Source organism: Capsicum annuum, chromosome 5 (genome assembly GCF_002878395.1).
Source record: "Capsicum annuum cultivar UCD-10X-F1 chromosome 5, UCD10Xv1.1, whole genome shotgun sequence".
NCBI lineage: Eukaryota > Viridiplantae > Streptophyta > Magnoliopsida > Solanales > Solanaceae > Capsicum > Capsicum annuum.
Genome location: NC_061115.1, coordinates 217,497,768 through 217,521,656, shown reverse-complemented (window position 1 = coordinate 217,521,656; position 23,889 = coordinate 217,497,768). Strand labels below are relative to the sequence as shown.

The window sequence follows — 23,889 nt, the reverse complement described above, 5'->3', positions numbered from 1 at the left end:
AAACCAAACAGAGAAATTTTTCACACCTGTCAACTGGAAAGAGATGATATGTGTGCCACTAACATCTGAGGGACTGAGAAAGAGAGGATGATTGTAGTCTATTGCAGTTAAAACTCCTGCACTGCTGGTTGATCCACCACCCACTTCAACACCATTTGCCATTACTTGAACCTTCAAATCTTGACCCAAGAAATCATTCAAGAAACTGAGAAAACCAGAATATGTGATTGAGCACTTTCTTCAATCTCCAGAATCGATTAAGGTAGCTAGTTTTAATCCAACTGTCTTGGCTTTGATACCATGAAATTATTCTTAGATCAGTGCTCTAACTCTTAACAATGAGTTTTGCACTGAATAGCAGAAGAAGAATAAGAAGAAGAAGGACATAGTAAGTAGAACAAAGAAGAAGAAGAAGAAGAAGGATAGAGTTAGTAGAACAGAGAAGAAGAAGTTTTTTTGAGAGTAGAATAAGAGATCTTGGGTATTCAAATTGTTTTTGTTAATAGTACATAGTCAGTTATTTATAGGAAAATTGACTACCACTCTAACTACTTCAACAACTATCCATTAACAAGAGTAACTAACTATTTCAAGGAAACAGTTATAACAATTTTTTTAATTTTCCTGCACATAGCATATTCTTCTAGACTATTCCAACTTGTGATTTTTCCTTTGTCTTCAACATATTCAAAAAGAAATGCAAGGTAAGGTTGCATACAATACATTCTTGTGGTGGGGACCTTCCTCGAACCTTGCGCATAGGGGGAGCTTTAGTGTAGTGCGCTGCGCTATTTTTTTGTCATGCACTATAGAAATTTGTAATGGCTTCTCCACTTCTAACATTTTTTTTTGAATTGTTTTTCCTTGCGCTGAAGGTCCATCAAAATTCAGAAACCACTTTGCCTCCCAATGTAGGGGTAAGATCTGCATATACTCTATCCTCCCCAAACTCCACTTGTGGAGTATCACTGGGTATATTGTTGTTGTTATACCATGAATTATTTAGTGAAGGTACGTTGGTTCTACAGCATTGTCGGTGACAAAAAATGATATCCTGCGACCGCTTATAATTTAAATAGAAGACAATAATCTTACATAGATTGTTATATCATGTGATAAAGGATGTATAACTAAAATAACATGTAATGAACTAAACAAACATATCTGTCATATGTAATTCAAGGTATTGGGTAAAAGATGAAATATGTTGTTGAATTATATATTTGCAAGAAATAAGTACAAGTAGTAGCTAGCATTCATGTCTCTCTACTTTCTTATACAAATAACAACCAGGAAGTACAATAAAATAGAGAGGCAACCTATAGACAGTAACGGCAAGACCAAGTGAATGTGATAAAGTAGCGAACATATCCGTTGCGAATGCAACTACAATTGCTAACATTGACAAGAACAGACAAATACTGGCGAGATCATAAAGCTTCTGTATAATTTTCAATTGTTGAGGATTTCTACTTACATCTGCCATGAGGAAGTAGATGAATATGGCAACAGCTGAGAATGTGAAGGCAATGACATTATAAACAACAAATGCACGAAATGCTATTTTCCTTATTAGAATCGTCATCCCTTGATTAGAGCTATCAGAGTCGCTCTCAAAACCTCCTGGCAATGTGATACCAGCAGCAAAAGTGACTGTCATTATCAAAGTGGCCACAACAATATGGATTTGAGCTAACTTCAAAATACTTTTGACTTTTGCCTTATTAGCTTTATCATAATCATCTTCTCTCAGTAGCATTTTACCTCCTGTTCCTATTTCAACATTTGGATTGGGCATGTACTCGTACTTCCGCTTTACCTCAAAGTTATGTTTTCCAAATCGGTGAATGCTATACAAATCCTCCATCAATTTCACCTATTTTTATCAATAGTACAACTTATATTAAGTCAATCGTAAAATTTAGCACAGTAAGCATCACTGGAAATAGCATCCTTCATCACTCGTCCTTGATGTAAGTGCTGCTGGTTACTCCAAGCTTAGATCTAAGAACCTCGAATTGCTATTTCTATAGTGCTTTTGTAAAGATATCAGCTAGTTGGTCTTCAACAGCAGTGCAGAATCTGAATTTCATTCTCTCTTTCAGCTTCTCGAATGGAATGATATTTGATTTTAATGTGTTTAGTCTTTCCATGAAAGACTGGATTCTTTACCATAGCAACTACAGACTTGTAATCACAAAGGACTTCTATTACTTTGCTTGGCTAAAACACCACATCACTCAAGATTTTCCTCAACCACAAAGCTTAATTAACAGCCCTTGAGGCTGCAATGTACTCTGCTTTAGCAGTTGATTGAGCCACAGACCCTGCTTCTATTGGGAAAATACAAAATTATCCCACCCAGGATAATATCCACACAAATAACAATAACAAGAGAGTAACAACGACACCAAATATTATAACGGGGTAAACAAAATACCCAAATGGTGTAATATAATAACACTGCTTTTGGTAGTGTCAAAAGACTACTACTTTTATAAAAGAAACAACACTCTTTTATTTCACACAACTCACTTTAAAATTACTCCGACACAATCATCTCACAGACAATAAAATATCTATGGATTACTCTCTCTTTTTTTTCTCTCAATTGCTCTCTCTCACTTTGGTGTTGTGGTGTTCTTTCAAATGAGCTGAAAAAGCTCTATTTATAGGCAAAGTTTTGTGCCTATACATATGCAATGATCTCACCATTTTGCAGCCAAAGTTGAAGACAAATGTACGCCACCAATGTTGAATGAGAAGCCACCTTTGAACCAAAAAAACAAGCAGCCTATGTTGAACAAAAATGCAGCTAATCTGGAAAAACTGCTACTGCCAAAATTGACTCCACAAATCTCTAAGTTTGATTTTTCTTCTTCATTCCAAGACTTGATCTCAATCTCTAAAAGTCTTCAAACTTGAGAGGCTTTGTAAAAATATCTGCAACTTGATCATGGGATTTCATGTACTTGAGATCTACCTCTTTCTTAGCAATACATTCTCTGATGAAGTGATACCTTGTATCTATGTGCTTACTTCGATCATGATATACTGGATTCTTGGAAAGAGCCTATGCTGACTTGTTATCAACACAAATCATCGTGGCTGTATTTTGTGGTAAGTTAAGCTCCTTCAATAATCTTCTCAACCAAATGGCATGGCACGTACATGATGTTGCTACCACATATTCATCTTCGCACGTTGAGAGAGTAACAATGGTTTGTTTCTTTGAGCTCCAAGAAAAAACACAGTCACCCAAGAAAAACACAAAACCTAATGTGCTTTTTCTGTCATCCACATCTCCTGCATAATCGCTTTCACAATATCCCACAAGGTTAAAATCATCAAAAGAAGAATAAAACAGTTCAAGGTCTATCGTGCCTTTTAGGTAACGAAGAATTCTTTTAGCATCTTTCAAGTGAGTGGAGGTAGGAGCTTCCATGAATCGACTTACTACTCCAACTGCAAAAAGTATATCTGGTCTCGTACAGGTCAGATATCAGACTTCCCATGAGACTTTTGAAAAGAGTGGAGTCTACTTTTTCACCATTATCAAACTTTGATAACTTTGTTCCACTTTCCATTGGGGTGTTCACAGGATTGCAATCAAACATGTTGAATTTCTTCAAAATCTCCTTTGTATAGCTTTCTTGAGATATGAAGATGCCTTCCTCCATTTGCTTAACTTCTGGGCCTAAGTAATATGACATGAGACCTATATCCGTCATCTCAAATTCAAGGGACATAGTTTTCTTGAAAACTTCAAACAAATATGGATTATTACCCATTAGAATAAGATCATCAACATAAAGACAAACAATCAAAATATCTCCATTAGTATGAACTTTAATGTAAAGAGCATATTCATGGAGACAATGAGTAAATCCATTTTCTTTAAAATACTTGTCAATGTGACTATTCCACGCTCGTGGAGCTTGCTTCAATCCATATAAAGCTTTTTTCAATTTCAACACTTTATCTTCGTGATTCTTGACCACAAAGCCCAATGGTTTTTCAATAGAGACTTCTTCTTCAAGATATCCATTCAAAAATGCTAACTTGACATCTAGTTGATGGATTTTCCACTTCATTTGTGCCGCCAAAGAGATCAGCAGATGTATCATCTCCATGTGGGCAACGGGTGCATAGACTTCTTCATAGTCAATGCTATGTCTTTGCTTGAAGCCTTTAGCTACAAGTCTTTCCTTGTATCTTTCTACTTTTCCATGAGCATTCTTCTTTGCCTTGTATATCCATTTGACTCCAATTGCTTAATGATCTTTAGGAAGAGTTGTCAACTCCCAAGTGTTGTTGTTTATTATCGACTGAATTTCTTCCTCCATGGATTATCTCCACCTTTTATCTGTAATAGCTTCTTTGAAATTCATTGGTTCACTGTTAGCATAGAGACAACACAAAAAATCAAAATTAGTAACTTCTTCTGTTTCATCATAGAGTTCTCTCTTTATCTTCTGTGGCCTTTCACTTGAACTCTGATCTTGAGAAGAAGGAGATGCAATATTTTTTGGTAGGGTTTTATCCTGTGCAGGTGTCATGGTATCCTGCTCTTCTTTATCTCCAAAGTATGGAAGAAAATCATATGTTCTTTATTTCTGAGCTTTCTGGCCTTTCCAATTCCATGATGCTTCTTCACCAATTTCAACATCTCGACTGATCACTACTTTGTTGTTGCTTGGATTGTATAACTTGTAGCCTTTTAAACTAGTGTCATAGCCAATAACACATACCTGATGCTTCGATCATCATGTTTAGCTCTCCCTTGATATGGAACATGAGCATAGGCTATGCTCCCAAAAATTCTCAAGTACTTGAAAGTTGGCTTTCTTCCGCTCCATGCTTCTTAAGGTGTTTTATCTTTCATATTTCTTGTTGGAGACCTGTTTCTTAAATAAACTGCACATGAAACAACCTCGTCCCAAAATTCTTTTTTCATATTTTTAGCTTTCAACATACATCTTGCCATATTAAGAATTGTTCTATTCTTTCTTTCTGCAACTCCATTTTTTTGGGGGCGAGTAAGGTACCGTTAGAGGGCGACGATTCCATGAGACTGACAAAAGTCATTAAATTCTTTTGAACTGAATTTGCTTCCTCTATCGGACCTTAAGGATTTTATTTCATAGCAACTCACCTTTTCTACAAGTGCTTTAAAATTTTTAAAGGCAACAAAAGCTTCTGATTTTTGCTTCAAGAAATATACCGAAGTCTTTCTACTGAAATCATCAATAAAGAGTAAGAAGTATTTACTTTTTCCAAAAGAAGGTGGATCGATTGGACCACACACATCGGTGTGAACAAGCTGAAGTGGATTAATTGCCCTTGACATGGTTTCCATCGGAAAACTCCTCCTTGCATGTTTTCCAAGAAGACAAGCTTTACACAGTTGATTGGGATGATTGATTGATGGAATTCCGTTAACCATATTCTTGTCTCCCATTGATTTGAGAGCTTCAAAGTTTAAATGTCCAAATTGCATGTGTCAACACCATGACTCATCTTGTACATTAGCCTTCAACCAATGTGGGACTTTTACCCACTCTAACACCCCCCTCATGCCCTGTCCCAACTGGCACTGGCGCGTGGAAGAAAACCACTAAGTCTATTCCCCAACCAATGTGGGACTTTTACCCACTCTAACACACCCCTCAAGCCCAGGCCCAACTGGCACTGGCGCGTGGATCGGGAGCTCAAAATGGCGATGGACCTGGCTCTGATACCATGCCAAGAATGGATATTGGGCCTAAATCAATCTCAAAAGCTATCTCAAGAGGTGAGGATTACCCAAGTCCATATAATCAAACCACTAAGTCCATTCCCCAACCAATGTGAGATTTTTAACCACTCTAATACTTTGCTCTTCTATTTTTATCCCAACAATCGAATCTGATTAACAATTTTCGTGATCCTATCAATATAATCTTTCATCTTTTCAGTCTATTTCATCCTTAACATCTCAAATTCTTTTCTCAGATTCAATATTTGCATTTGTCTTATCTTGCTTTAGCATTTCAGAGTTGGGTTTGCTCTCAAAGGTTCTGGAGCATTGTTTTCCTCAACATACTTCCATAAAAAAAGACCTTTCAAGTATGTCTTCATCTTTACAGCCCACACTTGGTAGTTCTTGCCATTAAAGATAGGAGGTGCAAGAGAAGAGCTAATGGAAGCCATGAGAAAATAAAACTGGACAGAAAGAGGCCTGAACATGTAACGCCCTGATTTTCTGAACTAGAATGCTACGCGGTGCTTATGACCCTAAGGGGCCACAAGCTAACCCATGACTGATATCTGTACCTATACAATGAATAATATACATATAATACACGGAAAATATGAACATGTAGGCCATAAGGTTCAACTGAAGAGATATCATAACATCCATGGGGTAATGAATACCCAAAATAATTAAATATAAACCTGAATACTGAATCTGAAAGCTAAATCTAAAAGTAAATCTGAAAGCCTCTAAGTACTGTCTGAATAAGGAGTTGAGGGAACATGTCTCCAACTAACTTCGTAAACTGATAACTGGCTAAAATAATAATGAACAAATCAAATCATATTGTCCTTGAATGAATGAGGACTCACTGAATCTCTGCAACTGGAAATGCTACTGCTACTGCTGATCTGGAGCTCATGTCTCTGAACCTATGGTGTAACATGAAAAGAAGCACCATAGCGCAAATGCGTCAGTATAGGGGAATGTACTGAGTATACGAGTGAGGTAGGCAAAATAAAAAAAAAGGTTTCATACATGAACAATGCAAACTAATTGACTGATATGAACGTGAGAGTGCAAACATGAATACATAGAAACTGAGATCGTGAATGCGTGATAGCTAGATCAGGAAGCTAATACATTGTTTACTGATAACTAACATGTTTGATACTATAATTATGATGACATGAGTGACTGTGTCTGACATTCCTGAATCTGATGGAACTGTCTGAGTTCCATACTATAACTGACATTGAATGTATCTAACAGTCCTGGTATACTGAAATCTGAAGAGCTATCTGAGTTCTTTTACTGAGACTGATATTGAAACTATGGGAGGTAGTTGTTTAACCAACATGGCCCATATGTGCCATTATGGCTAAGCAGGAGTCCAATCTCTGCCCTGACTAGAAGGGTTTTAATACTGCGCCACTGATAGAGATAAGTTATGAGTGACCCTTATCTGGCAGGTACTCAAATAAGAATGGTGGGAACACTAAACTGACAGGTTAATCCACCTCATCAACCCTAATCTAACAGGTTAAGATGTCTCAACCTACGCTGGTTACGTAGTTCTAGAACGTGAGGATGACTGCTAAGAATCACACCCTAAACTGACAGGTGAGTTCCCATCCTTGGGTTCGCTCGGTGCTAACTTATACTCCCATATGAAATGACTGAACATGGTTTAACTTGATTATGCATGGACTGAATAACTGAATTCCGTTGACTGATGGAATGGTACTACTATCCGAGGGTTTACTGAGATCATGAGATTTATGAGATTTCCTGAGTCATATGACGGACTAAATTCTACTGAATTGTAGCTTGATTGAGAGTGTCATGGTAACATGATATGGCTCTAGGCACACAACTATAGTGTTCGGGTATGAATACTCCCAGGACTCGATAGAAGGAAACTGACATACATGACATGACTGGATTACAAGAGTTGAGTCCACAATTCACAATATCATAAGTAGGGGATAGTATTCTTCATGGGTTTATTCAACATCTCAAACATTGTAGGAAAAGCATGGATATATTTTGTGTTCAAAGTTCATATCTCCATTATCATACATGCTTCATTCCATAATAATAACAACACATAAATAGCATGGAATTTATATTGGAATGTATAACTAACCTGGACTTGTCATCTAGATATCATGGAATCATGTGAATATGAATTTCTAGCATCCTAGGCATTTTATCAAACACATTGCATGCATTCTTTAAGGCATAGGTGGATTTCATACTTTCATCATATCAAACCACCTAAATTTCATGTTTTCCAACTAAGAACCACATATATTCCATGAAAACACCTTTAGATATCCTCTTGAAACTTAAACAACAATCATCAACACGTACATGCTTATATCACCACAAAAAGTTTACAAAATAACATTTAGAAGCATAATTCTTGAGCTCTATGAACGAATTGAATCCATAGTGAACACTACGCATACCTTAGAATAATAATCCGTAAAGATTGTAGTTTATTAAGCTTGTAATTGGAAACCCCCAATTGAACCCTAGACTTGCTCTTGGTTGTTCTTGAGAAAAAATTGATGGAAGCACAATATTTTGGAGAAAAATGGGTTTAATACCGTGTTTAGAAGCTTATATATGGATGCAAATTGACCCAAATGCCCTTAATGACACAGAGCTGGAATGCTGAAATTTTTAGCATCGTGCGATGGATCATGCATCACATGCTATTTCCCACCACAGAATAGAATGCGTCGCATGCTCTATAGCATGATGGGAGCATGCGATATAGCATGCGTTGCATACTAATTGCATGGCTACTGGTTCGAATCCCAAAAATGCTCTAAATGGATTCCGAAAATTCCAAAACTTACCCGGAATGTACGACGAACTTTCTCCATCGTAACGCAACTTAAAAATAAAAAAATGAAGGCTGGGAAGATCATCAAATAAATCCCCTTAGTTTGGAGGTCTAAAATGAGACTAAGTGTTGAACACTTATGAAAATTTGCTAAGTCTGGAGGCTTGTAATGCCAAATAAGCTAAACTTGGATGCAACAATTTTGCGGGATCTTACAATATCTTCCCCTTGGGAACATTCGTCCTTGAATGAGAATCAACTGAGAGGGAATACAAGAAAAGCTGAACATGAACTGAACATGAATGACTAAAACATGATCTCATGACTAACATACTAAACATACTGAACTCATGCACATCTGATGCATGGATAACTGATACATGAATGCGTAACTGAGCAGTCTGATAAATTGAGTCCCTCAAAATGAGAATGCCTATCTGATGCATGATCCTATAACTTAATTGATACATGAGTGCATGACTGAGTAAGTAATGGTAATAGATACCAAGTTTGTACTGGGAACATGAACATGAAACTGAATACTAAACGTGAACTTCATAAACTTAAGGAGGGTTGTTACCTTGAGCTTGATCTGAATTGGCGGAGAAGAGGTAAGGATACTTGGTATGCATATCTGCCTCTGTTTCCCAAGTAGCTCCCTCATGAGACTGATTTCGCCAAAGAACTTTAACTAAAGAAACTTCTTTGTTCCTCAATCTGCGAGTTTGGTAGTCTAAGATTTCGACTGGAATCTCTTCATAAGAGAGGCTTTTCTGAATGTTGATGCTCTGAATAGGGACAACAACCGCTGCTTTAACTACGTACTTCTTGAGAAAAGAGACATGGTAGACCGGATGGACTGAGGCTAGATCTGAAGGCAATTCGAGCTCATAAGCCACCTTGCCGAAGCGACTGAGAACCCTAAAGGGACCGACATATCGGGGACTGAGTTTTCGTTTCTTGCCAAACCTCTTCACTACCTTCATGGGAGAGATATTAAGATAGACATAGTTGTTGACCTTAAACTCGAGATCCTTTCTATGAACATCTGCATACGACTTCTGTCAGCAATGAGAAGCCCGGAGTCTCTCTCTGATCAACTAAACTTTCTCTAAGGCGTCGAATACCAAGTCAGGACCTATGACTGAGGCCTCACTAACTTCGAACCAACCTATCGGAGATCTTGATCTCCTACCTTAAAGAACTTCATATGGAGCCATCTGAATGCTAGAAAGATAGCTATTATTGTATGTAAACTCAATCAAAGGCAAGTGGTCATCCCAACTTCCCTTGAAATCAATTGAACACGCCCTTAGCATATCTTCAAGAGTCTGAATGGTCCTCTCTACTTGACCATCTGTCTGAGGATGAAATGCTGTACTGAGATAGACTTGGGTACTGAGACCCCTTTGGAACTCCTTCCAGAAGTGAGAGGTGAACTGGGTACCTCTATCTGAGATGATAGATAGTGGAACACCATGTATTCTGACCAACTCCCTAATATAGAGTTTGGCGCAATCCTCAGCTGAATAAGAGGTACAAACTGGAAGGAAATGAGTTAACTTGGTCATTCTGTCTACAATGACCCAAACTGAATCATGCTGATGACGAGTGCGAGGCAAACACATCACGAAGTCCATGTTCACCTCTTCCCACTTCCAAGTAGGAATGGTGAACTCCTATATGGAACCACTAGGTTTTTGATGCTCTACCTTAACCTGCTGACATATACATCACTTGGCCACAAAATCTGCAACATCTCTCTTCATCCCACTACACCAATAGATCTCCCCCAGATCGCGGTACATCTTAGTGGCCCCTAGATAAATAGAGTGTCGCGCACCATCTTCTTCTGCAAGAATTTGCTGCCTCAAGTCATCTACACCTGAAATGCACAAACGACCCTGACAACGAAAAACACTATCTCCACCTTAGGAGAAAACCTGAACTTTCTAATCCTAAACTGACTCTTTCAGATTGACTAGGCTAGGATCCTTGTCTTGCTTTTGTTTTACCTCAGAAACTAGAGATGACTCTGAACTACTCTGAACACATACACCATCCTCTGAAGAGTCAACTAAGCGAACGCCTAGTCTGGCAAGATGATGGATCTCCTGAACTATCTGATTCTTGCTATCCTCTACGTGAGAAATACTACCCATGGAGAGTCTACTGAGAGTATCACCCACAATGTTGGCCTTGCCCAGATGGTAAAAGACACTCATGTCATAATCTTTGAAGAGCTCTAACCATCTTCTCTGATGAAGATTGAGATATTTCTAAGAAAAGACATACTAGAGACTCTTATGATCTGTGAAGACGTCTACATGAACTCCATATAAATAATGCCTCTAAATCTTTAAGGAAAAAACTACGGCTGCTAACTCCAGATCATGAGTAGGATAATTCTTCTCATGGGGCTTTAGCTGTCTGGAGACGTAGGCTATGACCTTACCATGATGCATAAGGACATAACCTAAACCCACTCTGGATGTATCACAATAGACTACAAAATCGTCTGAACCATCTGGAAGAGATAGAACTGGAGATGAGGTGAGTCGAGTCTTCAACTCCTGAAAAATCTTCTCACACAAATTTGACCATTGAAACTTGACCTTCTTCTGAGTCAGTCTGGACATGGGAGATACAATAGAATAAAATCCCTCAACAAACCGTTTGTAATAGCCAACCAAACCCAAGAAACTCCTGATATCTGATGGAGATACGAGTCTGGGCCAGTTTCTTACTGCTTCGATTTTCTGAGGATCTACTCTGATGCCATCACCAGAGATAATATGGATAAGGAATGCTACTGATAGTATACAAAATTCACACTTACTAAACTTAGCGAATAACTGATGATCCCTGAGAGTCTAGAGAACAATTCTGAGATAGTCTGAATGATCACGCTCTGTGTGAGAATAGACTAGAATATCATCTATAAATACTATAACGAACATGTCCAAGTACTACTTGAACACCCATTTCATCAAGTCCATGAAAGTTGCAGGGGCATTAGAAAGACCAAAGGACATGACTAAAAATTCAAAGTGACCATACCGAGTACAAAAGGCTGTCTTCGGGATGTCACCTTCCCTAACTCTGAGCTGATGATAGCCTGATCTAGGGTCTATCTTGAAGAAATAACTGGCAACCTAAAGTTGATCGAACAGATCATCTATCCTATGAAGTGGATACATGTTCTTGACCATAAATTTGTTGAGCTAACGGTAATCAATACACATACTGAGAGAACCATCTTTCTTGCACATGAATAAGACTGGTGCACCCCATGGGGACACATTGGGCCTGATAAATCCCATATCTAAGAGATAATTCAACTGATCTTTTAGTTTCTTGAGTTCTTCTGGTGCCATTCTATATGGAGGAATAGAAATAGGCTGAGTATCTGGGAGAAGGTCTATGCTAAAGTCTATTTCCCTTTTGAGAAGAATGCCTGGAAGATCTTCAGGAAATACATCTAAATATTCACTAACTACTAGGACTGATTTGAGACTGGGAAATTCAGAACTAGAATCTTTAACATGCACGAGGTGATATACGCACCCCTTAAAAATCGTTTTCCTTGCCTGAAGGTAGGAAACAAGCTGACCCCTGAAAGATGAAGTACTACCCTTCCACTCTAAGGCGGGCTCATTCGGGAACTGAAACTGAACTATCCTGTTTCTGCAGTCGACTGTAGATAGTAGGAATGAAGCTAATCCATGCCTAGAATGACATCAAAGTCAGTCATCTTTAACTCAACTAAATCTGCTGACATGGATTTCTAAAATATCATAACCGAGCAATTCCTGTATACCCATCGGGCTATGATGGTTTTACCTACTGGGGTAGAGACTGAGAAGGGCTCTGTTAAAATGCGGGACTGATTCTAAAATTTCCTGCTATGTATGGAGTAACAAAAGACAAGGATGCACCTGGGTCTAGCAAAGCATAAACATGAACATGGAAAATCTGTAACATACCAGTAATGACATCAGGAGAACTTTCCTGATCCTGTCAGGTTTGAAGAGCATAGAGTCTGTTTAGGCGTTGCCCACTAGTAGCACTGGAAGTGGCACCCTGCTGGTTTGGGTGACCGGACTAAGCTGTGGAATGATTTTGCTGACCCTGTAGACCTGACTGTAGACACTCTCTAATCCTGTGGCCTGGCTTACCACAACCGAAACAAACATCACTACCGGATCTGCAAACTCCCTTGTGGTTCTTACCATAAGTCTGACATAGGGGATTTGTGAGGGCACGCTAACACTGCCCTTAGACTTAGAGCCTGGTGCTCTATCTCTGTTACCCTTTCTAAACTTTAGAGTTGGATCACTAGCTATAGAATGAGCCGAAGCTGATGAATTGGGACAAAATTATAAATGGTTTTCTCCTCGGATTTGGATTGAGAAAAACTGAAACTGCCTGATCTTGCTCTCTTATTCTGCCTCTCCCTAGTCTTAACCTTCTACTCTTCTATTTTCTAGGCATGGGTCATGAGTTTGGCTAAAGTCATATCACTGTTCAGCATTACAGACCTACACTTATTTACCATGCTATCATTTACCCCAGATACGAACTTGCTCATCTTAGCCCTGTTGTCTGCAGCCACATGAGGGGCATATCTGGATAGCTGAGTAAATCTGAGAGAATACTCCCTAACCATCATATTTCCCTACCTAAGGTTGATGAACTCAAGAACTTTGGCCTCCCTCAACACTTGGGGAAAGAATCTGTCTAAGAACGCCGTGACAGATTCCTCTCACTCAATAGGACCCGCATCATCTACCCTCTCGGATTTCCACTGTTTGAACCAAGTGTGAGCCACATCTTGCAACTAATATGCAAGTAACTTAGCACTCTGAAAAAAAGTAATACCTATGATATTAATGACCTTCTGGACTTGGTCAATGAACTTCTGAGGGTCTTCATCAGGCTTAGACTCGTGGAAAGATGGAGGGTTCATTCAGGTGAAGTCTCAAATGCTGGCTGCTGTAGAATTAGCCACTGGATTGGCTGGAATAACTGGTGGCCATTTATTTTGGGCAGCCACAGACTGAGCAAGTGTGGTGAATGCGGTTGTAAAATCCACATAAGAAACATGTTCTCCCAAAGGATCTTCGGGCTGAGGAGCTAGATGGTTTTTTCTCTTTAGGGCCATATTCTAAAACAAGAGAAGAATGGATTAGAATGGGAGTTTAACTTGAGATTATGCTCACTAACATGACATGAATACTGAAAGAAGGGAAACTGTTCCTAAAACATTTTATATCCCCCTATACATAAATGTGGCGTGCAACACACCCATGTACAAGACTCTACTAGATGTGGCTTTCAGACTTTCTAGGACTCTATTGAACCTTAGAATCTGATACTAAGTTTGTAATGCCCCGATTTTCTAAACTGGGATGCTACACGGTGCTTATGACCCTGAGGGGCCACAAGCTAACCCATGACTGATATCTGTGCCTGTACACTGCATAATATACATATAATACGCGGAAAACATAAACATGTAGGCCATAAGATTCAACCGAAGAGATATCATAACATCCATGGGGTAATGAATACCCAAAACAACTGAATATAAACCTGAATACTGAATCTGAAAATAAGGAGTTGAAGGAACATGTCTCCAACTAACTCCATAAACTGATAACTGGCTAAAATAATAATGAATAAATCAAATCATATTGTCCACGAATGAATGAGGACTCACTGAATCTCTGCAATTGGAAATGCTACTACTACTACTACTGATCTGGAGCTCGTGTCTCTAAAACTATGGTGTAACATAGAAATAATTACCATAGCGCAAATGCGTCAGTACAGGGGAATGTACTTAGTATACGAGTGAGGTAGTCTAAATAAAAAAAAAGGTTTCATGCATGAACAATGCTAACTGACTGATTGATATGAACGTGAGAGTGCAAACATGCATACATAGAAACTGAGATCGTGAATGCGTGATAGTAGATCTGTAAGCTAATACATGGTTTACTGATAACTAACATGTCTAATACTGTAATTCTGATAACATGAGTGACTATGTCTGACAGTCCTGAATCTGATGGAACTGTCTGAGTTTCATACTATAACTGACATTGACTTTATCTAACAGTCCTAGTATACTGAAATCTGAAGAGCTATCTGAGTTCTTTTACTGAGACTAATATTAAAACTGTGGGAGGTAGTTGTTTAACTGACATGCCCCATATGTGCCATTATGGCAAAGCTGGGGTCCAATCTCTTCCCTGACTGGAAGGGTGTCAATACCGTGCCACTGATAGAGACAAGTTATGAGTGGCCCTTATCTGGCAGGTACTAAACTGAGAACGGTGGGAACCCTAAACTGAAAGGTTAAGCCACCTCATCAACCTTAATTAGATAGGTTAAGATGTCTCAACCTACGCTGGCTACGTAGTTCTGGAACGCAAGGATGACTGCTAAGAATCACACCCTAAACTGACAAGTGAGTTCCCATCCTTGGGTTTGCTCGGTGCTAACTTCTACTCCCATACGAAATGACTGAACATGGTTTAACTTGATTATGCATGGACTGAATAACTGAATTTTGTTGACTGAAGGAATTGTACTACTATCTGAGGGTTTACTGAGATCATGAGATTTATGATATTTCCTTAGTCACATGACTGACTGAATTATACTGAATTGTAGCTTGACTGAGAGTGTCGTGGTAACATGACATAGCTCTAGGCACATAGCTATAGTGTTCGGTTATGAATACCCTTAGGACTCGATAGAAGGAAACTGACACACATGACATGACTTGATTACACGAGTTGAGTCGACAATTCACAATATCATAAGTAGGGGATAGTATTCTTCATAGGTTTATTCAACATCTCAAACATTGTAGGGAAAGCATGGATATATTTTGTGTTCAAAGTTCATATCTCCATTATCATACATGCTTCATTCCATAATAATAACAACACATAAATAGCATGGAATTTATATTGGAATGTATAACTAACCTGGACTTGTCATCTAGATATCATGGAATCATGTGAATATGAATTACTAGCATCCTAGGCATTTTATCAAACACCTTGCATGCATTTTTTAAGGCATAGGTGGATTTCATACTTTCATCATATCAAACCACCTAAAGTTCATGTTTTTCAACTAACTACCACATATATTCAATGAAAACACCTTTAGATATCCTCTTGAAACTTAAACAACAATCATCAACACGTACATGCTTATATCACCACAAAAATCTTACAAAATAACATTTAGAAGCATGATTCTTGAGCTCTATGAACGAATTGAATCCATAGATGAACACTACGCATACCTTAGAATAATAATCCGTAAAGATTGTAGTGAATTAAGCTTGTAATTGGAAACTCCCAATTGAACCCTAGACTTACTCTTGGTTGTTCTTGAGAGAAAATTGATGGAAGCACAATATTTTGGAGAAAAATGGGTTTAATCCCGTGTTTAGAAGATTATATATAGATGCAAATTGACCCAAATGCCCTTAAGGACACGAAGCTGGAATGCTGAAATTTTTAGCATCGTGCGATGGAGCATGCGTCGCATGCTATTTCCCACCACAGAATAGGATGCGTCACATGCTCTATAGCATGCTAGGACCATGTGATATAGCATGTGTTTCATACTAATCGCATGATGCTACTGGTTCGAATCCCGAAAATGCTCTAAATGGATTCCGAAAATTCCGAAACTTATCCGGAATGTACTACGACCTTGCCCCATCATAACGCAACTTGAAAATTAAAAAACAAAGGCCGATAAGGTCGTCAAATAAATATCCAAAGTTTGGAGGTCTAAAATGAGACTAAGTGTTGAACACTTATGAAAATTTGCTAAGTCTTGAGTCTTGTAAAGCCAAATAAGCTGAACTTGGATGCAACGATTTTGCGGGGTCTTACAGAACAAGTTAAAGATTGTTGGGTGATCTTTACTTTGTTTTTTCTCAGAAAAACAGTCCCTTAAAGATCAATCTTACTCTGATACCAATTGAAGGAAAGGAAGAGAAAACAGACATAAAAACAGAGAAAAAACTGAGAAGCAGCAGTGCAGTTTTTTCATTCATACAGCAAAAATATCTACTACATGTGGTTTGAAATATCCCTCAAAAACTGGAAACATGTCTCCTAATATTGTGCTGAAATAATGCAGCACCACACACTACAACTACCTTCTAAAGATCTAGACCTTATAGCAAAATAATCTACAGATTACAGCAACAAAAAAGTCTACAGAGACAGCAAAATATCAAGACTAAAAAAAACCAAACTGCCCGCAGTTAGAATCCCTGGAAATAGCATCCTTCATCACAATATTTCACCACCATATACTCAAGCGCAACCAGTATTTGAAAAATATATGTGTGTCTGCTTCTCTTCTTTGTTGTCTCTGCGCATAATAATGCTATATCAAGTGGGGTCTGGTTTTGTTTTTTAAATGACACCTTCTTTGCTCTAGGATGGTTTATTAATTCATGCGTATGGTTATCAGAGGCAGCAAGCAAATGGAGAGGAGTGTTGCCGTCACTATCTGGCTCATCAATAAGGCTGCCGCACTTATCAGAGTTTAATAAGAAGTGGATTACCTCATCTAGATTGTTCAATAAGGCAATATGTAGAGCATTTTGATTGTTGCTGTTAAGCAAATCCCGACAATCAGGGCAGTGATTTAATAGCTCATTGATTATGTTTAGATCACCTTTACTGGCTGCAATGTGAATTGCTATCGTCCAATCATTTTCACTGCCTACCAAAAGGTACACTAAGGATTTTTTCCACCACAGCATATCAGAAACTATGTCTTCCAATCCTAATTTAACAGCATAGTGCAGTAATTCCAATCCCATACGTTAGGTTCCTCGCATAAAGGCTTATTCCAACGCCATAGTGATCTAATGCAATCTGGATGTGTCAACACGATAAATGCATAAATAATGGGTTAGATCTTCTCGCAAATAAAGTTGCAAAATAGACATTACGAAATCATCAACAGATTATGGAAAAGTCAACTGAAGTTAGATACTGATATAGCAAATAACAAAAATTATGTACCTATGTACCTTTGTGTTCATGAATTACTGCTGCATGCAGCGGCGTTCTATTAGATGGACCTACAGCATAGGCTGGTTTCTTGTAGGATTCTAAGATGTTAATCAAAGCATCATGAAAACCAGATTCAGCCGCTAGATACAGTGGCTTCTCCTGCACATGGTTAGGAAGAAATTCAAATTCAGAATCTTCTTTCACCAAGAGCTTAACCACATCTAGATGTTGGCTCCTCACAGCCTTGTGCAGCGCTGTATCTCCACTAACATCCGTCATCCTCGTGATTTTCTCCATAGTATTATGATCTTCGACACATGCATATAGCACACGTACTACTTCAGTGTGCCCTTCGTTGGCTGCCATATGTAGAGCGATTTTATTTTTTCTGGTTTTGACAGCATAACATTGCTGGAGTAATCTTAAGGACTTCTGCTGCGAAATGGGAGTGGCCAAGAGGGATACGACGTGGAGGACCGTGCTGCCCTTCGGAGTGACTTTGTAGCCATTTTCCTCATCCCTTTACAGATGATTAGCAAGTAAAAAATTGGCATCTCCGATATTGCCTCTCATCATAACATTATACAAGGTCAGATCCATTCATTTTGATTTGGTGTTTTATCCAAAATCTCCCAATGCTAATCCTGTGAGTCCTTTGCTTTCTCTGAATGAAACATTATTATATAGGAAAAACTCATTTGATTCTTAATGAATCTCAAAGAAGAAAGAGATCTAGTGCTTGCCTTGATCACAAGAAAGGGATTTTGATGTTTTCGCATTTTGCTTTCATGTCAAAAAAACCAACTCCAATCGCATATAGCTTACTCTAAAGTAAGGCATCTTTAATTAATCAAATTAAAACTATGACCATATTATGCAATAAGAATTCATATTAATTTTGAAACAAGATGTTGATGACATATCTATCACCCAAGAATATTATACGAAAAGATTGAAGAACTGCAAGCCAGTGAACATGTCAAGGTTGTAACATAGACACGAGTCTCTATGTAAGTTATGTAGGAAGTTTTAGATTAGAAGGCCCATTCTTTCACCAAAGCAACGGTACTTCTTATTACCGCACAATATTATCTATAGTAGCTTGCTCTTGTAGCATCTTTATTGTAATTCCCTGTGAAACTCGTGCAATGCGTTGTCTCTTATTAGCATGTGCATGGAGTAAGAAACTTAAAAATATTCTAAATGTCAAAGAGACTTAGTCTCATTTTTAGCTTGTAATCTTTAGGGATTTTATTTTCAACCTTCCCGACCTCCGTTTTAAGATTTTCTTATTGCGCTACGATGGGAAAAGGTCGTAGTACATCTTGGGTAAGTTTTGAATTTTTTAGACGAGCCTAAGGTCGTGTTTGGGTTGGAAAAACAGTAGCTAAAGGCGTTTGGTGGGCTCCGCCCAGGGTTCACCCCCGCTCTAAGCGGGGCGTCACCCTGGTCTCTCCCCCGGTGGAAGCAGGGTGCCACCCTGGTTCTCCCAGGGTCTAAGCAGGGCACCGCCCAGCCAAATTGCAGTGTACTATGCCGTCTTATTAAGGGCATTGTGATATTTTTCCAAAACCCTATCAACTTAAACAGGGGATTACACTCCCTATTGAGCATAATATTGATATTTTCACTAAAAATCTTCAAGAACACTCTCAAGGGTTTCAACCTAAAAACCCAAGTAGTTTGATATTTAATTGTAGGTTTTCGAAATTGACTGCATATTTGGAATCCCCGCAACGTAGGCTTCAAGAAGCACCTATTAAATTCACATATAGAGGTACATGGGGTTATCCTAAATTTCATGGGCATGTTTTCAAAAAGGAATTTATGCAAGAATTTAAATTTATACAAATATAATCATGTTTTACAAATGGGGGTGTTCAATTGATACAAATAACATGTTTTGATATATGATTTTGAAAGAAATATTGTGATATCATGGGGTTGTTTGCTTGAATGTATTTTAATGGCAAAATTGTGAACATGTGACCTGGAATTTCAAAAGGGTGCGATGTACATGAGTTGTGAATTTTCTAAATTCCCCATGATAGTGTTTATACCCCATATTATACTTGTGTTAAAACATTGAGAGCATGAATCTTGCAACATCTACTGTTTACTACCTTGTAAATGATGAAACATATTGATTATCACATGTTGAAAACCTTTATGCATATGTTTGATGTGATACTGATGACTTGCAAGTTGGGTATGACGATACCCCGTAGAGTATGATATGTGATTGATTTGAAGAAAGTTTAAATGCATTGATTTTATATGAGATAGGTGGTTACCTGAAGAAATCACGAGTCAATGACTCTACGCTGGAAACCGTGTTTGCCGACTCAGGAAACTTGGTACCCTGCTGTGTGATTTTGTGTACCTGACATTATGTCATCCCAAATTGGGATTATAGTTAGGAGCCCTTCTTTGTGATATTGTGCACTACAATACTTGATTGGGTCGAGACACCCTACTATGTGATCTTGTGTGTCTTTCCCTCACTTATACTCTAATCTTGGTGGCAACTAAGATTTGACAGTTGGTGAAATTGTAGGGTGTACCACCTAGCTCAGAAGTGTTGCATTGTTATTGAAAAATCATTATGTTATGCCCATGTATTTTCGAAATCATTTTTCAATAATGTGTTTGATAACAGCTCTCATTTATTTTCTATAAAATTCTCTACTTTGTTTTAGATTTCTCTGCGTACCAGTACTTTGTATTGACTCCCTTCCCTCCCAGGTTCGGAGGCACAGTCTAGGGGTCCAGATAATTAGTAGATTTCTTCAGACAGATATGTAGAGTCAAGTGGTAAGCCTTCTATATTTCAGAAGGCCTGATGTCTGGTAGTTTATTTATCATTTAGTAGATTTGGGTCTACTGGGGCCTTGTCCTAGTTTTCAGACAGTTGTTTGTTTCAGTCATGTAGTAGAGATTTCACAGATGATTTTTTAGATGTCGATAGATGTTGTGGGACATTATTTCCCCTTTATTGATTTCATTTTATTCATGACCATGTTTCCGTAATATTGTGTATCTTCCGCATTTCTTATTATCATATGAATTATGTGCATAATACCAGATAGATAGGGGTGTTTCGGTCCTTCATTGTTCGGAATGCTCATCATGGCCAGGACCCCGGTTCGGGTCGTGGCATTTATCAACTTGCAACGCCAAATTGTACGACTAACACATTAGGCAGCTGCAACATACTTGACTATACAAATTAAGAAAGAACCAAAAAGGAAAAAGAGAAAAACAAGAGAATATCATCATAGGTTGCTTCTTAAGAACCAAAGTAAATGTCATTACTCCAAAAGAAAAGATTGCAGTGTAAAGCATAGTAGCTATGCGTAGGGTCGGGAGAAGAGGGCCACATCACAGGGTCCATTGTGCGTGGCCTTATCCTGCATTTCTGCAAGTGTCTACAGTACAAAGCATTGAATTTGTAATACGAAGGGATTTTGGTAAAACTTGATTTTGCTGCCATGTAACCAGGAGGTCACGGGTTTAAGCCCTGGAAACAGCCTCGGGAAGGAATGCAAGGTAAGGCTGCATACAATACACCCTTTTGGTTGGGCCCTTCTCTAGACCCTACGCATAGTGGGAGATTTAGTGCACCGGGCTGCCCTTGTATCATTTTCAATTAGTTAGTTTTGTTTGTGTTGGAAAAAAGAGTCATGACAAGAAGATCTTAAATAGTAAAAAGATGTTTTTATTCATGTTTGTTTTTCTTTACAAATTCCTTTCTTCTGATCAAAGCAAACAATAAGTACCTTTCTTCTGATCTATATAATGTTTCATCAAGAGAAAGCAAAGACCTCAAAAGATTATTATAATATAGGAGATTTTGGATAAATCTGCAAAGCAAATAAAAGAAACGAAAATGGATCCTTGCACAATGCTGCAGGGGAAGGCAATATCAGTAATTGTGATTTTTCACATGATGAATATTTGAAAAGGGATGAAGAAAATGAGTACCAAGTCACTCCAACGGGCAACAAAATCTTACACGTGGCGGCACATTATGGTCGCTCCCATTTCACGGCAAAGTCCTTAAGATTACTCCGGCATTGTTATGCCATCAAAACAAGAAGAATGAGACTGCGCTTCACATAGCAGCTAACGAAGGCCACATCAAAGTAGTTCACTTGCTACTTTGTATAGATGAGTATTATAAGGAGAAACTCATGAGGATGACAGATGAGAATGGTGATACAGCTCTACACAAGGCCGTGCAGAGCCGAAATCAAGATGTAGCCAGGATGTTGGTGAAAGAAGATCCTGACTTCGAATTTCCATCCAACAAGTTCTGGGAGACACCACTATATCTGGAAGCTGAGTCTAGTCTCCGTGAAGCTTTGATTGAAATCTTGAACTCCTCCAAGCAACCGAATTCTTCTGTAAGTATAATAAATGGAACACCTCTGCATACAGCAGTAATTCAGGAACACACGGTTATGTACATATTTTTTGACACTACTCTCACTATATTAACATCTCTTTTTGATTCTTGTTACTATCTGTTGTATCTTGTACTTCGACTATTGTATTATTTTGTTACAGTACTGTTCTACTTTGGACTATTTTTTCTTGAGCTGAGAGTTTATCGGAACCAGCCTCTCTGCCTCTGAGGTAGTGGTAAGGTCTGCGTACACTCTATATTAGGGAGTCTAAATTTGTGTTGATCTAACTCCTTATCATAATCAAATTTGACACATGCATCCAGATTACGTGAGATTGCTATTGCAATGGAATAGATCTTTGTGCGAGGAACCTGATGTGGGGGGTTGGAATTTGCTGCACTTTGCTGCTCTTTTAGGATTGAAAGAAGTAGTTTCAGATAAGCTGGGGTGGAAAATATCCTTAGCCTACCTTCCAGCAGGCAGTGAAAATGACTGGACAACAATAATTCACATTGCAGCCGGTGCAGGTAAGGTAGACGTTTTACATGAGTTATTAAATCATTGCCCTGATTGCTGGGAAATGCTCGACAGCAATGGCCGAAATGCTCGACAGCAATGGCCGAAATTCTCTTCATGAAGCCATATTATATAGTCAAGCAAATGTGGTGAATTATTTACTGAAGCCCACAAAGTGGGATAAGCTAATCGAGAATCCAGACAACAATGGCAACACGCCTCTCCATTTGCTTGCTTCGTCTAATTTTTCGAGCAATGTGCCTCTGGAATTAAAAGATCATCCCCGAGCAAAGAAGATGTCATATATAAAGGAAAACAAGACTCCATTTGACATAGCAATGTCTTGCACAGAGTGGACGGAAGACAAGGATAGAATAGTACCAAACTTGTATCACAATTTTTTTATTTCTATTGCTCAATTGGGACGATGTTCACCCAGGCTGAACCAGATGGATCGATAGAAGATAATTTTCAACCAACCTAAGGAATGCGACACAAACATCAAAGGTATCTTGTTAGCAGCACAAATGCAACTAGTTGTGGCTACTCTATTAGTCACAATCACCTTTGCAGCTGGTTTTACATTACCGAGAGGTTTTGAAAGCGATGAAAATATCCCAAATAAGGAAATGGCAGTTCTAATAAGAAAATCAACATTTCATGCATTTGTTATAATAGTGTAATACCCCGGGAAATTTTTCGTTGAAATTTTGTGCGTAAACGTGATGGGTTCTATCTTCTAGAATGAATTACAAATTTTCCATGCGGAATTTCTTAGATTATGACCCACCATTGCGTAGAGTATCGAATAATATTTCCAACGATATATGGCTCATCCAAAACGGACACCCGAGCAACGAGTAATGAACATTCCGATCGAACTGTGAATAGTAGTGAACAGTAAAACATGCAGAAAAAAGTACTGAGGCCTGGGGTATTTTTGGTCCAAATTTAAACGTTCATAACTCCTTGTACATAATGATCTAGGTGATCTACTATATATCAACGGAAAGCTCTGCGAGTCCTCTTTCCAATGAAATTGGTTTCATCCAATTTGTCTATCGGAGAAAAAAGTTATGGTCGATCTACTTCAGCCTACCAAAAGCAAATTTTTGGATCAACTTCAAATGATCATAACTCCTCGTACTCAATGATCTTGGTGAGATATTATATATCAACGGAAATATATTAGAGTCCTCTTTTGAATGAAATTGGTTTCATCCAATTTGGATATCGGAGTAAAACGTTATGGTTGATCTACTTCAGACTATCAAAACAGTCCTTTGGTGGACTGTTTTGATA

General features: G+C 38.4%; 3 protein-coding genes across 3 annotated transcripts; 1 reads left to right on the top strand and 2 right to left on the bottom strand.

Moving 5' to 3' along the window:
• Nucleotides 1–1,249: 1,249 nt before the first annotated feature.
• Nucleotides 1,250–1,867, bottom strand: LOC124898637 (protein ACCELERATED CELL DEATH 6-like). Its single transcript, XM_047412282.1, has one exon. The coding sequence runs from the start codon at nucleotides 1,865–1,867 to the stop codon at nucleotides 1,250–1,252; it is 618 nt and encodes a 205-aa protein (XP_047268238.1).
• Nucleotides 1,868–16,730: 14,863 nt separating this feature from the next.
• On the bottom strand, nucleotides 16,731–18,303 carry LOC124898798 (ankyrin repeat-containing protein ITN1-like). The gene is made up of 2 exons (XM_047412787.1): nucleotides 17,680–18,303; nucleotides 16,731–17,521 (listed from the first exon to the last, which is right to left on the bottom strand). Exons 1-2 carry the CDS (start codon nucleotides 18,026–18,028, stop codon nucleotides 17,430–17,432), a joined length of 441 nt encoding a protein of 146 aa, XP_047268743.1. The 5' UTR covers nucleotides 18,029–18,303; the 3' UTR covers nucleotides 16,731–17,429.
• A 3,558-nt stretch (nucleotides 18,304–21,861) lies between these two features.
• Nucleotides 21,862–23,048, top strand: LOC107848781 (serine/threonine-protein phosphatase 6 regulatory ankyrin repeat subunit B-like). Its single transcript, XM_016693520.1, has 3 exons — nucleotides 21,862–22,127; nucleotides 22,426–22,598; nucleotides 22,663–23,048. The coding sequence occupies exons 1-3, from the start codon at nucleotides 21,862–21,864 to the stop codon at nucleotides 23,046–23,048; spliced, it is 825 nt and encodes a 274-aa protein (XP_016549006.1).
• The last annotated feature ends 841 nt before the right edge of the window (nucleotides 23,049–23,889 follow it).

What these genes read in the sequence shown, in the direction of transcription:
- LOC124898637 (XM_047412282.1), bottom strand. Translation starts at nt 1,867, where the DNA reads ATGGAGGATTTGTATAGCATTCACCGATTTGGAAAACATAACTTTGAG.
- LOC124898798 (XM_047412787.1), bottom strand. Translation starts at nt 18,028, where the DNA reads ATGGCAGCCAACGAAGGGCACACTGAAGTAGTACGTGTGCTATATGCA. An exon ending in AGTAATTCATGAACACAAAG is followed by an intron (nt 17,522 to 17,679) that starts GTACATAGGTAC and finishes TGACACATCCAG; the next exon opens with ATTGCATTAGATCACTATGG.
- LOC107848781 (XM_016693520.1), top strand. Translation starts at nt 21,862, where the DNA reads ATGACAGATGAGAATGGTGATACAGCTCTACACAAGGCCGTGCAGAGC. An exon ending in ATTCAGGAACACACGGTTAT is followed by an intron (nt 22,128 to 22,425) that starts GTACATATTTTT and finishes GCAATGGAATAG; the next exon opens with ATCTTTGTGCGAGGAACCTG. An exon ending in TCACATTGCAGCCGGTGCAG is followed by an intron (nt 22,599 to 22,662) that starts GTAAGGTAGACG and finishes AATGCTCGACAG; the next exon opens with CAATGGCCGAAATGCTCGAC.